Raw genomic sequence first — 19,897 nt, forward strand, 5'->3', positions numbered from 1 at the left:
TTGAGACGTTGTTGTACTTTCTTTACTGTAGCGTTGACATGGGTGAAGTAGGACAGATTGTTGGTCATCATTCCCAGCAACTTGACGCTCTCAACTATCTCCATCTCAGCACCATGGATGCAGACAGGTGCGTACCCTCCAGTCCGCTTCCTAAAGTCAATGACCAGCTCCTTAGTTTTGCGAGATTGATGGAAAGATTGTTGTCTTTACACCGTGCTGCAAAGTAATCTATCTTTTTCCTGTATTCTGTCTCGTCATTGTTTGAGATCCGACCCACAATAGTGGTGTCGTCAACAAACCTGCAGCCGGAGTTGGAGCGGAATTTGGCCATATAGTTGAGAGTATGTAAGAAATATAATAGGAGATTGAGTGTGCAGCGTTGCAGGATACTGGTGTTGAACATTGAGAATTATGATGGAGGAGGTATTGCCACTTATTCTTACTGATTGCAGTCTGTGGGTTAAGAATCTGAGGATCTGCTTACAGAAAGGGGAGCCATGACATAGGTCTTGGTGTTTGGTGATGAGTTTGTTTGAAATTATGGTCTTGAGGGTGAGCTGTAGTCAATAAGTAGGAGCTGACCTAGCTTCCTTGTTATCCAGATGTTCCGGGGATGTGTGTAGGACCAAGGAGATGTCACCTGTCATGGACATGTTGCGCCAGTAGGCCAATTGCAAAGAATCTTCGCCATGTGAGCCATGACTGACCTCTCAATGTACTTCATAATTATGGAGGTCAGAGCCGCTGGGCAGTACTCTGACATGATTTTTCTTTGGCACAGGAATGATGGTGGTCTTCTTGAAGCAGGTGAGGATGTAGGAAGGAGAAGTTAAAGATGTTAGCGAATACTGCCACCGACTGGGTCTGAGTGCATGGCCGGGGACTCCATTTGGGCCAGCTGCTTTCCATAGGTTCACTCTCTCATCAGCTGTGACTGTGTACAGGTGCATCCGAGGCTGTTCAGACAGGTGACATCATTTCACTGACCTTCTGTTCAAAGCAAGTGTAGAATATATTGAGCTCATCAGTTAGGGATGTATTGCCCATGATTCTGTTTGACTTAGCTTTTGTTACAATGTGGTGGCTGAACTCTTCTGTTAATTAAACCAAATACCCAGAGAAGCTTGCCTCGTTTCGTAATCTCTTAAAATATGATTGTCAAAGAACTTCTAAATTCCACTATTTAAAGAAAAATAACAATTTATTTTCCTAACTCTAATAGTGAACATTAAACAAAAACTATTCCCAAATACAAGCCCTCTTTTCTTAACTGCTTACTATCTGACCCCAATTCTATTTTTTAAAAAATGGAGTTCCAATAACACACTTATTAAACATTACATTAACTTAATCTCAAAACAATTACTTAGATTAGATTACTTACAGTGTGGAAACAGGCCCTTCGGCCCAACAAGTCCACACCGCCCCGCCGAAGCGCAACCCACCCATACCCTACATTACCCCTTACCTAATACCACGGGCAGTTTAGCATGGCCAATTCACCTGACCTGCACATCTTTGGACTGTGGGAGGAAACTGGAGCACCCGGAGGAAACCCACGCAGACACGGGGAGAATGTGCAAACTCCACACAGTCAGTTGCCTGAGGTGGGAATTGAACCCGGGTCTCTGGAGCTGTGAGGCAGCAGTGCTAACCACTGTGCCACCGTGCCGCCCAATACAATACAGTCTCTGTCATTGCTGTCTTCAGTCTTCCAGCTGCTGATCTCCTTGGGTCATCATCTTTATTTTTTAGTGTGAGTATGTTTTACATGAAAAGGTACCTTTTGAAAAAGAGTGTTTTCTAATATCTTTGAGAACAAGATGTTAGATGGGCAATTAGCTGTCCGGGTCTATGGCAGTTGCTCGGCTGATCGATGGTAGTTTCTCTCTGACAAATTTCTGAAATACATGTGTTTCTTAAACCCCTCCCCCCCCCGTGACACATAAAACTCTTATAATTTAATTGATTTCTGGGAGTCAAAACAATAAAATTCAAATTCCACTGGGTTTTAGTACCCTGGGCATAATTTAAACTAATTGGTTAAATTCAAATTGTCAAAACAGCAATCAAAACTCAGGTATCCAATTAACAACTTGCTACATGTATCTATTTTGGAGCAACTCATCTCCTAGCCTTTCCATTTGGACAGCTGAGCCTGCACTTTAAGTTTACTTCAAAATTCAGAAAACACTTTCACTTTTAAAGTGAACATACGTGCTTTTGTCTTCATAACACTTGGTAACCTGTCATATAGTCTAAGCCGAAGTCTCTGTGGTTGGTCTGAGTCTCAGTTTACTTTGTCTTTTGGTGTCTCTGATGGCATTATGAAGGTCGTACCTGATTTTCCTGCAGAGATCAGAGTTACTCGGCTTGTAAGCCTCAGACCTGAACATCAGTAGGGAGTGGATCTCCAGGTTCTTCCATGGTTGGTTTGGGGAGTATTCTGATTAACTTCTTCACCAGTGGAGGCATACTCATTTAGGTTGACTGCTAAGTTCTTGAATATCGAACAGTCCCCTCTTGACCAGTCTTATGTAAGCCCTTCCATTGTTTCAGACCAACACTGTACTAAGTTCTGCACTAGGTCCTCACTTTTCAATTGCTGCTTGTAAGCCAAGAGAAAGAGCACTTTGTTGTGATTTTCCAAAATGCGGATGGGGGCTGGAGCAATAGGCACCTTTGGTTGTATAGCAGTGGTTGTGGAAATAAAATACTGAAATATGCCCATTAAAGCCTGCCTCTTTGACTAAGCTTTTGGTTGTATACCCTAATATATAATTAAATACCAAATGTGATTAAGTTAAGCATGATTATAAATGGTGAGCTAGAATTTCCCCAACATCACCATCCCTTCCCCATTTTGAGCATAAGTTTGTGCATTTTCATCCTTTAAAAAGTTGAACTTTCCTTTCTACTCACTTTCTTTCATCATGGTGCTTGTTCTGTAATAAATTCCTCTGTTGACCATGCCACACTCAGCCTCCTGTCTCTGTCCTCTGCTCATACAGTTTCAATTCTTTTCATTAGTTCACCTTCTCCCACTCTCTGTTCCTCCAGACCCTGGATCTAAGAAGAGCTTTCCATTGTAATACTCTGCAGTTTAATTCTAGACTCCCAACATAGACACATGCTACCTCCAGGAAGTGCCAGGGAATGTTTCACTATGTTTTAAGTGTATAATATAATTGAGAATAGCTGGTCTAAATTTGGGAACTGCTTGAGGAATGTTTTGCTGTGAACATTAGCTGGGATTGAAGTTTCCTCCTTTGCCCCAGGGATCATGATAATTCATTCACTGTGATCAGATAGATGTGTTGGATAAGCTGAAATCTGTGGTATTATCAGCTTAATTATTTTGATCCTACTCAACTTCTTGTCACAGGTAGTCAGTAACTTGGTAAGCTCCATCATGTTTGAACCCTTTGGTTTCAAAACACCAAGAAGAGGTACGGATAAAATATTTCGTATTTTATTAATAAGTTCCCTTGTTCTGAGGATGTACAGAGAAAGGAATTTGAGCACAGATGCGGCCTGTATTTCTCTTGATAGTTGCCACGAGAGATAATATCTAGTTTTTCAATTATTGCTATAAAGTTCTAATCCCTACAGTTTTGTGGTCAACTTCAAAAGTAGTTTGTATCACCATTAATCTGCGTTAAAATATTTCAGATTTCTAAAAGTATTTTAGGAAATTTAGGAATTGAAAACTCATTTGTTTTGAACTGAAAAAATAAACAATAAACTTTCCTAAAATAGTAAGGTTTTTGGTCATTAGCTGTGCTTTCCTTCCCTAAGGTATGAGGGAGAGGCTAACTATTTCCATTGCGGTCTTAACATATTTGTGCTAGGGTGGAGCCAACTAGGTTTTTTTACAAACCGATTAGTTTTTGGCATGTTGAGGTATTAGCGTATCTTATCAGCATCCCAAAGCACCAAAGAATGAGAATTGCTTTTAAGTGTCGTGGCTGCTGGACAGTAGCCATCCTGATCACTGTAGTCATCAAACTAGTTTTTCTGGTTGTTATGATGGCAGTATTGACCAACATGTTGGGGTGGAGTAGGGTGGGGAGGGAAGACTCCTGGCTCATCATCTATAATCATGCTCAATTTAACCACAATAACATAGAAATGTAATGTCTCATTCCAGGTCGATCAGTTCAATCCACAGATAATGCACTCCAGTCCTGAAGCAGGGTTTTGAGTGTTTGGTCTTTTTAATTTGGCCAGGCTTGTTACCGGCTAGGCTAATCTGAAAACAGGATTGGGAAATCAGTCAAGATCCTTGTTCCTTATCGTTAGTGTTTGATAATATTTATAAAAACAAAGATTTTCCATTTCTAGGTCCAATAAACTCGGTGGATGGGACTAAATCGTGAGAAAACTTTTAAATTTAGTTTTATTTCTTTCCAGACCGCTTGGAAACTGGCTGGTTCCCCAGTAATTTCCAAGCCAAGTTTGTGGTTTGCCACCAGCATTGATTCGTTTGTTATGTCACAGATGACCAGCAATATAATACGAAAACCAGTGGAACAGATTGATCAGTAGTCCCTTCCATTTTCGGACTTCAGAAAGAAAATTCAGCATTTAAGTATCTGGACGTAGGTGGCAAAACGTCTAAGCTCAGTGAGCAAACCTATATCCAGAACCTCAACCTGAGCTACAAATCTTCTCAAAGCTCGCTAGCGTTTAAGTATAATTATACGGGATCATTTGTATAATTTGTACCTTTTCTCTCTTCCTCTTCCAATCTTTTCACTTGCTAGTTCTCAAAAGTATAGTTTTAGTTATGGTTTTTGAGTGTCAGGATCCTCTCAGGACCTCATCAATGTAGACATTTCTTGCGCCGGGCCGTTGTGTGAATGTTGGTAAGACATTTTAACCCGGGTACTGGGAAAATAGTAGTCCTGACGCCTAATTCTGTCTTCTCATGTCCTATCTTTGAGACGATTGTTAGAAACAATATAACTTTAGATTTTATGTGTTAAGAAGAGGGAGATGTGATTTTTGAGTTTTTAAATGTATTTAATTCCAAGAATTCTGGAGGCTATTCACATTTAAATGAACCCTTAATATGATTTTACATCCCTTAAAGTAAAAAGATGGATGGCTAGTGGCTTATGACTCTGTAAAGGTGGGGTAACTGCTGTTGCCCTGGAATAGGAGTCCAGGAATACAAAGAAAAATCTAGAAGTTGGTCAATCAGTGGGTGTGTGCATACACAGAGATGGTTAGAAACTGAGCTTGGAGGGCTTTTATGTTTGTTCTGAAGTTAAAGTCAATAGTGAGTTTAGTTTGCAGTTTAACTTCTAGAGAGATCGACTGAAGAACAAGCTGTGAATGGATGTGCAGATACTTGTTGGAATGAAACTGGTTGCAACTGTGCCAGCCTAAGCAAGAAGTCTTTGTGTGAAGTTGTGGGGTTTTTAGCGTGTTTGCAAGGATATTATTGGGATAAAAGGAATGGCGTGAATTTGAAACCTTTAATGTTTTTAATGAACTCTTTTTACAATCTTTTGTCAGTGTAATGTAGTTTATTATGATTTAATTGATAAATATCAGGATAAGGAACAGAAGGAAGCCATCTGCCCCTTTGGTCCTGTGCTGGTTCATTGAATGAAATATCCAATTAGTCCCTCTACTCCTATTTTTCCCCTGTGGAACAGTTTTCTGTTCAGGTATATATTCAATTACCTTTTGAAAGTTACTGTTGAATTTTCTTCCAACATCCTTTCAGACAGCACACACTCCAGATCACAACAATTCAATACATTTAAAATTCCCATCTACTTTCTTTCTTTGTTAATCTTGAAAATTGCAACTTGTAAGAAAGAAACATGCTTTTCTTGGGTAGATGTATCATGTTCAATCATGTTAATAGCCCCTCAAAACAAGGAAAATATTTGCAGGTCTCTGGGGTGTGTTATGTTTTGAAAAACTCTAAAAGGCAGCTTTTACATTTCCTAATCTTATCCATCCCCTAAACAGTACTAGTAAGGCCTGTGAAACCTGGGTAAGTGCTCCCTTTGGGTCTGGGTAGATCCCCAAATCAATGTTTGGGAATGATGTGACTCGGGATAGCATGCTCATTCAAATCAGAATGCTGTGGAAGTAAGTCCCAACTCAAAGAGGGCCAGCATTGAATGGGATATTGAATAAATTGGGTTTGTATTCTCTGGAGTTTAGAGGACTGTGAAGTGCTGTGAAAAGTTTACGATAATGAAGTGGGCTTGATGGGGTATGCACTGAAATGCTTCCCCTGTTGGGGAATCTAAGTCAAGGGTGCAGAGTATCATGGTAAGGGGCTGATCTCTCAGGATAAAGATGAGAAATTTCTTCACTAAGTGAGTTGTGAATCTTTGGAATTCTCTTGCCCCAAGGGTTGAGGATGCTGTATTGTATACAATATTGAAGGCTGACATAAGGGTGTCTCAGAATATTTGTGGCATTAAAGTGAAATTGAAGCCTGATCAACCATGATCATACTGAACAGTGATGCAGGTTCAACAGGACATTCACCTGCTCCCCTAGTTTAGAGACTTCACAACAGGATTGAACTGATACTCCCAGACACATTGTACAGAGGTAGTGCCACACTATCAAAGATAGTTTCATTTTGGGTGAGACAGTAAACTCAGCAGTACATCAACAGTAGAAAGCATTCTGTATTACAGTGAGTGTATTGCTAATTTCCTTGCACATAGTTGGGCATACAAAGAAACTCCCACGAGTTACCTTGATAAATCTGTAGTCTGCTATTCTGTCAGTAATGTTAAACCCCAAAACACCTGACTTGTAAAGTTTCCACTTCTGTCTGCTGCCTTTGACATGAGCAAAGATGATATCTTTGAGGCCAGCCTGCCCACTTAGCAGTTTGTCCATGTCCTATTTGTCGGTGTTCAGAGTGCAGGACATAATCTATGGAGTAACACAGCAAAACATGCACAGTTAGGCTGGTCATTGCTGACCAAATGTTTGTGTTAAATAATGACATACATGTCTGTGCCCCTGTGTGGTGAGGGGGTCGGCTTAATCCAAAAAGAATATTTGATATCGGCTACTACAGGCCAAGGTTAGACTCATTGCTAGCATGAGGTTACATTCAGCTGGGTGAGGTTTTGGATTACAATGTACTGTGTAGAATTATACAGCAGTCACAGTCCAGAAACAGATATTCAATCCAGCTTAAGCTCCACATGAACCTCCACCAATTGGCTTATCCTTGGATTTCTTTTACCCCTGTGTATATCCAACTTCCTCATAACTACATCTTTATAATTCCCCTCAACCATTCTCTGTAGTAGTGGGTTATAAGTTTCAGTCAATCTTCTAATAAAGATGGAACAAATTACTGCAGATGCTGGAATCTGTACTGAAAACAAGAAATGCTGACGATTACAGTGGGCCAGATAGCATCCATGAAGAGAGAGCAAGCTAATGTTTCACGTCTAGATGACTCTCCATCAGAGCTGAAGTAACGTGTGGAAGGGACAGCATTTATGCTATAGTTTGTGGGGGGTGACTAGGGTGCTGGTGGTGAAAAGATGTTGATAGTTCAGATTAAGTGATTGGAATGTAAGAATATAATAAAGAACATTCTCCTGAATCCCTACTGGATTTGTTTGGACTATTGTTATGGGCTTCCTTGTAACAAATGGAAACATCTCTGCACCTACTTAATCAAATCCTTTATTAAATTTTGAAGAGTATACGAACCAGACTTTTGATAAACCACTAATTTCACCCAATATTTCAGAATCTCCCCACCTTTTGAAAACAATTCAGAAGTAGGTTTAGTACAGAATGAAAAGATAAAGTTAGCCTGTCACGGTTGACCACAAAGAAGGAACATGTAATTACAAAGCATCTTTAATATCATTGAGATGGTTCAAAGGTTTTCACAGTCAGTATTATTGGAAATCTTTTCACTGTACAACATTCAGTTTAAAGTACACTGAATTCAGACTTCAGTGAGTGTGTTTTTAACAAAATAGATGAAGTTGGGTTTTACCAAGCTAGGTTTCATGCTGGGATCTGACTTGTGCAGTGTCACTTTCAGCTGAGATTATAACCCAAGTCATGAAATTGTGATTCTGAACAAACATCCTGGCTGTGTGAGGTAAAGGATTTGGGCAAAGATGGGAAATGAGCATGATTTTTCATTACAATACATATTGGCATGTCTGGTGGGTATGCAATCAATGTTCATGGGTCAGTGGCTGTTTGCCTTCCGTGATGAAGAGAAAAGAAGTGATGCAGTGCACGGCATCAAATAAAATAATCACTGAAGATAAATGATTTGGTATTAACTAAAATTATACTTTTCTCATGGGGAAGTATCAGTTATGAAATCATTCCCTCGAACCTTAAGCTAGGTAGTTATTAACTTAAAGGATTGGGAATAAAGTTGACTTGATAGTTTCACAAGCTTGATGGTTCCAGGTGTCCAGAAAAATTCTGGAAGTTTTAGGTGATGTTAACAAAAATATCCTTCCAGTTTCCCCAACCTCAATTTTTCTATTCGATTAGTTTGCAAAGACATCTCCCAAACGTTCTGTGATTTTGACTCAATATTTTGAAGCCAAAGGCTTTTTTTGGGAAGTAGGCGCGTTGAGCCGTGCTTAAAATGTCTGTTGAGGCACAAACTTGTGATCTTCAGAAGTGATTTTCAACAGAGATTATATGTTACAAAACCTCCTGGAAGGGCGCTTGGGATATAGTTTCAAGGAAAGTTCACAAAACAAGATAGGATCTTATCACTACTGGCATGCGTATATCTTGCTTCCTTCTCAATCATTTGACAGTAATGTATAATCAGTAAAATCAACCCACATTTCAAACTAAAATGTTTTGTTTTGTTTCTTTGGCTTGAATGAACTCTGAAGCCTAGCATGTTTGTGCAGTCAGTTCATGACTGATTTTTAAAAGTCTTTACGTTCCCTAGCCCCACACAAGGCAGCACCTTGATTTAAAATTCTCACTCATGTTTTCCATTTGGCCTGATCCTCCCATTTCTGTAACCACCCCTTCTAGTCTGATGCCCTGTTTTGTATACTCATTTTAATTTCTGTTGATACCTGTGAATTAAATTGCCCTAAATGCTGAAATTACCTCCCTTATCCTCTCTACCTGTCTCATTCCTTTTTAAAGATGTTCACTGGAGTTCTGTGCAACCCCCGATTTAATTACTGCTTCATCAGTGACTGTATCTTCAGCTGTTTGAACCCCAAGCTCTGGAATGACCTCACTCTAGCTTCCTTTTGTTTTGTAAGGTTGTCCTCAGAACCTACATCTTTGACCATGATTTTAGCCATCTCTCCTAATATCTCTTAATGTAACTTGGTATCATACTTTGTTTTAAAATGTGAAGTACTTTGCAATGATTTATGTTATTGAACTCTCTCTCTCTTTCACATAGCTGCTACCATGGTTGACCTTGGCAAGAATAAGAAGAATCCAGATGAGTTTGCACAGGCACTTGACGAGGAACTTGGTGACTTTGCATTTCCTGATGAGTTTGTCTTCGATGTCTGGGGTGCTATTGGAGATGCAAAGGCTGGACGATAATCACTGGACACAAATGCTGAGACTGTATGAAATCAGTGGAAAGGGCATTTTTAAAAAAAACATATATTTATATGCTAATAATTTTAGGACGCTGGGTCCTGGGTTACTTTTCATAGGAATATTTCCAGATGATTTTGTACAATAAGACTGACCAATAATTTCTTGTTTCTAGACTATCTGATTTTTGTAAGCATTTAATTTGAGTACCCTTATAGGTGCCATATTGTGGTGTGCTGATGGTGTATGCATATGTGGATACCACAACTTTTGAAAGGGTTCTGCTGTGACAACACTATGCAGAAATTATTTTTAATAAATTTTTGCAGCTATGTTTATGGAAATTTTAAGATTGGGTTGGGAGAACAAAACTTCATATGAAGATGTAAATTCAGTCTACGTTGTAGGCTGCAATTAAAAAAGAGCATAATTAAGTGCACGCTACAATATGGCAAAACACTTGGGGTCCTCTACACCACTCAAACACTTTTAAAGTTGTGGTCTTAAACTAATGAATTTTAGTAGTTTTTCAGCTTGTTTGTAATGATCTTCCAGTTTCAGATACCTGTTTAAGCAGAAGATCAGGAAGATGTGTTGGTAGGAAAGAAAGCATTCTTTAAATAATAAGAGACTTGCATTTTATACTCATGCATGCTTGACCATCTCAGTGATTCCCTAGTGGAATATAAATGCAAGGTTTATCAAATTATTTCTTCTATTGTTTACAAGACAATTATGTCTGCAGTGCATGGACTAATGTTGTTTAAACATCCCAATGCTGGTTTAAACAGCTCACTTGCAGCCATGTGACTGATATTAAGCTAAGTAATGATTGTTTTGCACACATCCAGTTCTTGAGGAGCACCTTTAATGACTATCTTAAAGCTGCCATGACTCAGACTTTGGTGAAATATAATGGTGGATATGTGAAATGTTCAAATTGAAAAGTGTGCACCACTAATTGTTGTCTTTTTAATAACTGTGATCCTCAAACCTTTGTACCTTAGCAAAATGTTCTAAAGCGCAAGACTTGGATTTCTGTAGCACCTTAATAACCTCACGATGTCCCAAAGCACTTTACAGCCAATTAATTTTTTTTTGAAGTAGTCACTGTTGTGATGTGAAGAAACATGGCAGCCAATTTGTACACAGCAAACTCAGGAACTGCAATGTGGTAATGATCAGATCACCCATCTTAATGATATTCGTTATTAAAAAAAAATCCATTAGGACTCTGGAGGAAAACTGCCCCATTCTTTTCAGACTAAGATGCGGGCTGTTTGGTGTACACTGAAGAAGGTGGTTGAGGCCTTAATTTATGTGTGTTCTGGAAGAGGATGCCTCTGTCTGTGCTGGTACTCCCTAAGTGCATAAAGTGTTGGCTAGTTTTTTTTTCCACTTGAGTGGAGGTGGATGTGAGGTGTATGAACCAATGTTGGAGCGCTGTTGATTTTGCTATGACATGAATTAAGGCATATTACATTTAAAGAAATGTTTCCCCTATTTCTTAGGTACCAAATGCACACCAAAGAGTCTTATTTATATCCATCAGCTGTACAGGTTAAAAAAAAAAGAAATTGCTTGAAAATCTCAGCAGGTCTGGCAGCATCTGTGGAGAGAAATCAGAGTTCGCACTTCAGGTCCAGTGACACTTCTTCAGAACATTCTGAAGATGGATCATTGGACCCAAAATGTTAACTCTGATTTCTCTCCACAGATGCTGCCAGACCTGCTGAGATTTTCCAGCAATTTCTGTTTGTGTTTCAGATTTCCAGCATCTGCCTCGCAATGGTTTTATTTCACTGTCCATTTTATAGCCTTGCTTTTTCAGTGTCCCAGGAAAAGGATAGGTATTATGTTGAGTGGGTTGGAGTAAAACAGCTAATGCTGCAAAACAAGCCTCTTCAGGTTAATTACCATTGTAAAGGACAATTGGACCAACATCCCATTAATGATTTTATTAGAATTCCATTAATTTTTAATGTAAAATTATAATTTACAATAGATTCTGTCCACTCCATGCACTTATTATTGTTTGAAAGGAATGTGGTTTAATCCATTAAAAATTAACTGTTAATTAGTTCAGATGTTTCTTCCATGCCCCCTTGGTTCATCTATTTGCATTTCTTATCTAAACTAAATTAACTTATCACAAGAGTATTGACATTTCTCCTCCCGAATGTTTTGAACATTGTTAAACTTGAACAATTGTTTTAGAGACAGGAAATGTGACTCTATTGCTGTCAGATTACCTGGATCGAAGCTTTGCCAAAAGCAAACCAAATCCTACAATGTCGTACAGGACTGTAAGAGACATCTTGAAAGAGGTGTCCATTTAATCCCACTGCCCCAAAGCTTTTAAAATCTTTCCTCCCAAGATTTATTTAGCTCTCTTTTGAACTGAAGGGTTTCCTCCGGGTGTTCCTATTTCCTCGTATGGTCCAAAGATGTGCAGGTTAGATGGATTGGCCATGGGAAATGCAGGGTTAGAGGGATGGGGTAGATCTGTGATGCTGTTTGGAGGATTGATGTGAACTCGATGGGCTGAATGGCCTGCTTTCACATTAGGGATTCTATGATTTCTTTGATTCTGCTTCCATCTCATTTACATGCAGCACATTCCAAATTATAACAACTCACTTTTTTTAGGTATAAAATCTCCCGTTTTCCCAGTAGCTCTTTTGTAATTGACCCTGTCTGTGCCATTTTGTTACTACCCTACAGTTTACATCTCTATAATCCTTGCACATTACAGACTGTTTGTTTGTTTTTTGCTTTTCACTGGATAAGCTAATGTTTGGTGTCTTTGGTGCTTAGTGTTTTTCTTAAAACAACTAATTGTCTGTCCAGAAGCCACAAACCACTTTGTCTTCAAGCTAAACTTTGCCTAGCACTTTGTGATCTGAACAATTCACTGTGACAAAGTTAACATGCAGCTATGGAGAATCCTGCAGCACACAAATTGGCCATTTGGCCCATTAGGTAAATGACTGTGTCTATCCTGTTTGAAGCAGCTCCCACTTTTGCGGAACTTTTTCTGTATTCTTGAAATTAACATAAACCTAAGTTTAAAAGAAAATATTACTAACTTGTTATAGTGGGTGAATTAATCTCTTGCTCAGTTAGTGTTCTATTTTGTTATATTTTTGGCTTTGCGTTATAAACTGACAATTCTTCATAATTATTTTATGAGTAAACTGATACAAAGCAAGTGTTATATTGGTGTAAACAGTCATTTGGTTAAATAGCATCTTTGTAGTAAAGAGCAAATTTGCAATGTTTTGACTTGATATACTTTTAAAAGTCTTGAAGGAATGACCAAGCATTCCGCCCTTGTGAGCTGTGTTGCTTAATGTGTAATCGTGAGAAATGCATATAAAAACGGTTGAGTTGGCATTCCTGTTAATTTGTCCATGTCTGTCATTGCTAATGACAACTTTATTTGCTTATCAATGAAAAACCTTTCTTGAAGCTTCATAGAATTATACAAAACAGGTACATTTGTACCTTTCTGTGCTTCTTTGGAACAAACGTTTTGCTGTTTATCATGCTCATTTCCCACCATCAAGCATTATCTAATTATTCCTTTCTTAATGGAATAGAATTGTGGGGGGTAGAACAGTGCTGCTGAGATGCATGAGCAATGTAAATAATGCAAAGACTTTTAGTTTTGACCATGGAAACTCTTATTCTACATCAGTTTGTTTGTACTGCAAGGCACACTAGTGGTAGACATACACAATGATCCCTGCCCAGTTGATAAGCATTTAGCTGCCCCTGTCTGCCCTCACCACACCCATTCAGTTATCACTAGATTTTGAGTAGCCATGAGCAATGACATTTGTAGGTGGATTAGTAGCACTTATATTCATCTAAACTGTATGATATATGGGAATGACCCCACCTGCAAGTTCCCATTCTGACTTGGAGTTGTATCACTGTTCTTTCAGCATTGTTGGGTCAGTCACCAAATTCCCTCCCTCTTACATGCCTATACTGCATCGATTATGACAATTCAAGAAGAAGACCGATCACCACTTTTTCAAGTCTGGTTAGGGTGGCAATAAATGTTGGCCTGACCAGCAATGCTGACATCCCGAGAATGTTTTTTTTTCTTAATAGAACTGCCCATACTGCTTTAGCACTTATACTTTGAAAGTACACGGCTGAGTAGGTATCATTATCTTTTGTAAAGGCACACATATTGGCTAGGTGTGACTCTCCTCTGCACTGTTGAACTGTCAGAGTTCATCAACCTAAGGGTGTGGTACAAGCTGGCAGTTTCTTTGTTCATTATTCAACTGAATTGTTCGAAATATTTTTGGTGAGTAGTCATTTGACACTATCCTATTCTGTCAACTGCTTCAAAATGGGAATGTGCAGTTTTATCATGTTTGATGTTCTTTAGGCCAGTACGCCTTGCTGCTTGGAGACTGGAAAGGGCACAATTCTTAGAATTAAGGTTTTTGTGCTGCCTTCCAGGCAATTGATTTCTCTCCTGTAGTTGGGCAAATAGAACAGTTCTTGAAAGGGGAAATTAAAACAAGCTTGCATCTCTAGAGCCCTTTCACATCCTGAACTGGTCCTAGTAATGAATCAATTCTGTACTATAGACTCTGTGTAATAGTGGCAAATGAGTGCCAACCAATTTGCACATGAAGGTCCCATGAAGAGTTAATGAGCTAATGAGCGAGAAGTTCATATGATTTAATGATGCTTGCTGAAGGTTCAATGTTGGCCAGGACACTGGGAGAACTCATTGCTCTACAATGTAATGTTGTGGAATTAAATACGTTTAAGCCAATGGGCAGGAATACGTCACAGCTGAAACACAACACCTCTAGCAAAACAACACTCCCTCGGTCCAGCATGTTGGAGCTTTGGAATGTGTTTGATGTATGACTCCTCTCAACTGAGACTACCACTGGGCCAAACTGCCACTCACTCAATAGTAGGAACAGAAGTAGATCATTCAGTACTTTGATTTTGTTTTACCACTCAATTATCATTACTGATCTGACCACAGTTGTGAGGAATTTCACTCAATATTACAGTGCCACTCAAAGCCCACAGTTCCCGCCTAATAGGACAACTTCTTTTCTCTAAACTGCATATTTGTGCAATTTTTACCTTTACAGTTATAAATTGCTGCCAGAAACACTAAAGGTCTACCTCAGCCCTTTATATCTCTTCACCTTCTGTTGCTAAGAGAACGTAAGGACTGCAGATGCTGAAGGTGAGAGTTGAGAGTGTGGTGCTGGAAAAGCACACTAGGTAGCATCCAAGGAGCAGGAGAATTGATGTTTCAGGTGTAAACCCTTCATCTTCTGATGCAGAGCTGCCTTGAGATGTGACAAACTTCTGCTGTTTTCTTGTTTGCAAAACCCTTGATGTAAAACTCCTCGCTTTTGTAAGCCACTGCATCGCTAAGTTACCTTTCGTCTTAGCTAGGTGTGCAGTTAGGGACGTTGGTCTTTTAAAATGTTTGCACTCATGGTAATTAGCATTGTAATAGGGGTAAGATGTTGGAAGACTGAGGTGGGTAGAGCTAGGGTGCAGCAGGGAAGGAAGGTTTTCGGAACTGTGCTGTATTTGCATTGTTTTGAATTTGATACGCTATTAAATGAACAATTTCCTGTTAACAGTTGTTTGTTTTTCTTTGTTCTTTTGCATCATCTGTAGAAGCTATTGTTACCTCGTGTTCAAGTGGTGCATTTTTATATTGTGAAATGGATGTTGTTTTTGATCCTTCCCTCTCTTCATCCTCCCCCAACAATATTATTTTCAGTGCTGTGGGTTTTTATGAAGTAATATTCCTTGACACAGGAAGTTTGTGTTTGGTATTAGTAAGTTTGCAAATGACACCAAATTGGAGGTGTAGTGGACAGCGAAGAGGGTTACCTCAGATTACAACGGGATCTGGACCAGATGGGCCAATGGGCTGAGAAGTGGCAGATGGAGTTTAATTCAGATAAATGCGAGGTGCTGCATTTTGGGAAAGCAAATCTTAGCAGGACTTATACACTTGATGGTAAGGTCTTAGGGAGTGTTGCAAAACAAAGAGACCTTGGAGTGCAGGTTCATAGCTTCTTGAAAGTGGAGTAGCAAATAGATAGGATAGTGAAGAAGGTGTTTGGTATGCTTTCCTTTATTGGTCAGAGTATGGAGTACAGGAATTGGGAGGTCATGTTGCAGCTGTCCAGGACATTGGTTAAGCCACTTTTGGAATATTGCATGCAATTCTGGTCTCCCTCCTATTGGAAGAATATTGTGAAACTTGGAAAGGGTTGAGAGAAGATTTACAAGGATGTTGCCAGATTTTGAGGATTTGAGCTACAGGGAAAGGCTGAATAGGCTGGGGCTGTTTTCCCTGAAGCGTCGGAGGCTGAGGGGTGACCTTCTGGAAGTTTATAAAATCATGAGGGGCATGGATAGGAAAAATAGACAAGGTCTTTTCCCTGGAGTGGGTGAGTCCAGAACTAGCAAGCATATGTTAAGGGTGAGAGGACAAAGGTTTAAAAGACACCTAAGGGACAACGTTTTCACGCAGAGCATGGTGCATGTATGGAATGAGCTGCCAGAGGAAGTGGTGGAGACTGGTACAATTACAACATTTAAAAGGCATCTGGGTGGGTATGTGCATTGAAAGGATGTAGAGGGATAAGGGCCAAGTACTGGCAAATGAGACTAGATTAATTTAGGATATCTGGTCGGCATGGATGAGTTAGCTTGATGGGTCTGTTACCGTGCTGTACATCTCTATCAATTTATGCTGCATTGTGAAATTGTTTGAGTACCAAACTTGTTTATTTCAAAAGTTGAGTTATCTGGATGTTTATGTTGAGACAATTACCTGGTGACTGCAGGTAAATACAAAGTGATTCTTGCAACTTCTGTTTAACTTGGGGTTGTTTAAATGGTGGTTGAGCAACCTTCATCCCCCCCTTGTTAGTTACCTATTCCTGTTCCTATCCAGTTGTATTTAAGTCTTTCACCGGATCTTGGGTCTTTCCTTCTCCCACTTTGTGGTTGTGCCATTTTATTATGAGTTTATTTATTGCCATATATCTGGAGAAATACAATGAAAAGTTTTTTGTCATCACAATCTGGTGCCACTTTAAGTTACAAAATGAATAAAATCAAATTTACATAAATAAAGTTCATCCTCTGTACAAGGGATCTTCAAATATAGCTCCTGGGCTTCATCAGGGTCTCTGCAAGGAGTCCCCGTTCTGGGTATAATAATGACAAATCCACCAAGAGTCCACACTTCAGGAATATTGCAGCTGGAGTACCCGCTCCAGGAACCACCACCACCACCACAGTTGGCAACCCATCGTGCTATCCTACACAATGACCCTACCAATACATATTATCTTTGGCTACTGCCTTTGATGCTCCCATGGTCTTCATTGATTGTTGATGTGTTGATTCCTGATTTTTGGCTTGTTATCCACACACCAATTTCAGCAGCTACGTCTTGTCCGGTATCCGGTTGTTCCTCTCTTGTCACTGTTGCCCATGTTTTTGCTCCAAAACTTGCAGCTGTTTGATATTTCTTTCAATTTCAGTAATACCTTTTGTCACACTTCATTGGACATCCAATTGTTCCACCCAGGTGAAAGTAAAGTTCACTGTAAATATTATTTCCCTGTTCTCTTTCTTAGAAATGGATTAAAAGTTCATGCTGTTTCAAGAGACCTTGTGTGTTAGTCATCGCTAGGCCAAATCTGTTTTGCATCCTCATAAACTAACTCAGCTTTAAATTGCATAAATTGTTTAAATGTACATAAGTGGTGCAACTCTGTTTTCATAGCAACTCATCAACTTTGTGCTTGTTTCAGTGCAAGTAATGGGCAACTCACCTTGATTCGTTTAGCAATAACATTTGACTACTATTTGACTGCATGAACAGAGCAAAGTGCAGCAGCATTACAAAGTGGGCAGTAATTTCAAATGTGCACGACTAAAGTAAGAAATAGGATGAATGGGTATTAGCCCTACATGTGCCTACTATTAGTTATAAGATCATGGCTCCAAGGTAACCTTTTTGTAGGAGCCAGTGTTCATGCGAAGCAGACAAATCTTTGTTTCAAAGGCATTTGTTTTTATTGTTCCCTGTTGAAAGATAATAAAGTTTTATGGACACAGAAATAGCCTGCAGATGCACTTGAAATAGGGCCATTCAACTCTTGCTTGATTAAATCAGTTTAACTATAAATTCCAAACAAATTATGGATTAAAAGGATTTAAATTGTGTTATCTCTTCTTAAATCACATACTTGTATCTAAGTACAGTTCCACTGCTATTGCCAGATCTTTGGGTATTCACCCAAATGGTCTTTCCTGTGTGAACTTTGGCAATAATATAAATTCGGCAGATCTAGTAGCATCTATGGAGGGAGAAAAACAGCTTTTTCAAATCCTAATATGGCTCCTCTTAAGACTGCTGTGATGTTTGGGCATCAGAGCAGCGCCAATTGATCAGTGTTCGTGCAAGTTAGATTTTCCAAAGAGCTAGGATCACCAGCTACTCCTTAGAACATAGAACAATACAGTGCAGAACAGGGCCTTCGGCCCTCAATGTTGCACCGACCTGTGAACTAATTTAAGCTCATCCCCTGACTCTATCCCATCATCATCCATGTGCTTATCCAAGGATTGTTTCAATCACCCTAACGTGGCTAAGTTAACTATATTGGCAGACAGGGCATTCCACATCCTTACCACTGTCTGAGTAAAGAACCTGCCTCTGACATCTGTCTTAAATCTATCACCCCTCAACCTGCAGTCATGCCCCCCTACAAGTTGACGTCATCACTCTCAGATGATGGTGTCTGCTGATGACTAAGACGGAGTCTCCGAACTCCCTGAATAACACATGTTGAGGTTCTTTGGGTTTGGTTTTGGTTTCTCTTTATCTCAGTACTGCAGCCTTTTGATATCTCTGCACTCTGCCAGCTCAGAGGGTCCTGTGCATCCCCAGTCATCTTCTAGCCATTGAAAGCTGTACTTTCAGTTACCCAGGCTCTTAGCTCTTGAATTTTATTTGTAAATCTCTCTCCAGCTTCAAGTTGGTCTTTAAATCCTACCTCACTGATAAAGAGTTTGGTCTCCCGAGGCCCAGTGTGGAGTTTGTGATGATCGTTCTCCAGATGCATGATGGGATGTTTAATGCTCTATGCAAATGCTATTATTTGTTTGAAGCTCCGTGATTGCTGTTGTGTTTTATTTGGAAGCTTGCTGCATGAGGAACCCGTTTTGACTGACCCCATATTTGAATATGGCTGGCTTCTGTTTCTTTTTGTTTGTATCTATCTTTTGTTGTAGATTTGAGTAGAAAATGAAGCTTTATTTAAGTGAAACAAAAGCAAAACTGATAACTTGTTGAATGTAGAAAACCAATTGTGTCGACCAGAAAATAGTGACAGCTCTGACATCGATCCGTGCTATTTTGCTTCCAGAAGCAGAAATTCCCAAATCAGGTTCCACGTCTTGTTCTGTCGCCATCTTTAGATGGGTTTATTCTTGGAAGTTTCATCATATGACTACTCCTGCACCTGAATTTCCTCGATTTGGTCCATCCTCCAGGTTCTCTGCCTTCCCCCAGCCATTTGGATGAATCTGGACAAAATCCCACCTGCTCCACTACACCACCACTTTACAGTTACTGAAAAAACAAGGAAATTTCACTTCCCTATCAAATTTGACTTAATTATATTTTGCTCTATTCTGGTCCTGTAAGCCATGAAGCCTTTTCCTTGAATGTTCACATAACTGAGATCTTTTTACATTGTCTTGACTTTGACTTTGAACAATCTAGATTTCTGACCAAACATTCCTAATCTTGAAATTTGCACAAACTGTACTTCTTATCTGAGATAACTTATTTCCTTTAACTGCTCAGAAGTCTTTTTTTCTGTCCAGCAGAGCCCTCTCCTTGTATTGAACTTCAGTCAGATCTCCAGACTGTCCAGAATGTTTTCCCATCAGGTGTACCCTAGAACTCTATGGGAAGCTAGGCAAGTGATTGCTGGTCCCATTGCTGAGATATTCAGATCATCAATAACCACAGGTGCTGGAAGACTGGAGGTTGGCTAACGTGGTGCCACTATTTAAGAAAGGTAAAAAGGAAAAGCCAGGGAACTACAGACCGGTGAGTCTGACATCAGTGGTGGGCAAGTTGTTGGAGGGAATCATGATGGGCAGGATTTACATGTATTTGGAAAGGCAAGGACTGATTAAAGATAGTCAACATGGCTTTGTGTGTGGGAAATCATGCCTCACAAATTTGATTGAGTTTTTTGAAGAAGCAACAAAGAGGATTGATGAG

At 39.5% G+C, this 19,897-nt stretch overlaps 1 protein-coding gene across 2 annotated transcripts in view; it reads left to right on the forward strand.

Annotated features, from left to right (window-relative positions):
* Positions 1-11,191, forward strand: part of LOC122552282 (PDZ domain-containing protein GIPC1-like) — a 34,691-nt gene extending 23,500 nt beyond the window's left edge. The window contains exon 6 of one of the 2 annotated variants that reach the window (XM_043694979.1): positions 9,419-11,191. In XM_043694979.1, the coding sequence (XP_043550914.1) occupies positions 9,419-9,567 (149 nt within the window). In that variant the 3' untranslated portion in view covers positions 9,568-11,191. Of the gene's footprint in view, positions 1-781; positions 1,125-9,418 lie in introns of those variants that run through there. The other variant, XM_043694980.1, reaches the window with a different exon arrangement.
* The last annotated feature ends 8,706 nt before the right edge of the window (positions 11,192-19,897 follow it).

The sequence above is a fragment of the Chiloscyllium plagiosum genome, chromosome 8, assembly GCF_004010195.1.
Source record: "Chiloscyllium plagiosum isolate BGI_BamShark_2017 chromosome 8, ASM401019v2, whole genome shotgun sequence".
Lineage (NCBI taxonomy): Eukaryota > Metazoa > Chordata > Chondrichthyes > Orectolobiformes > Hemiscylliidae > Chiloscyllium > Chiloscyllium plagiosum.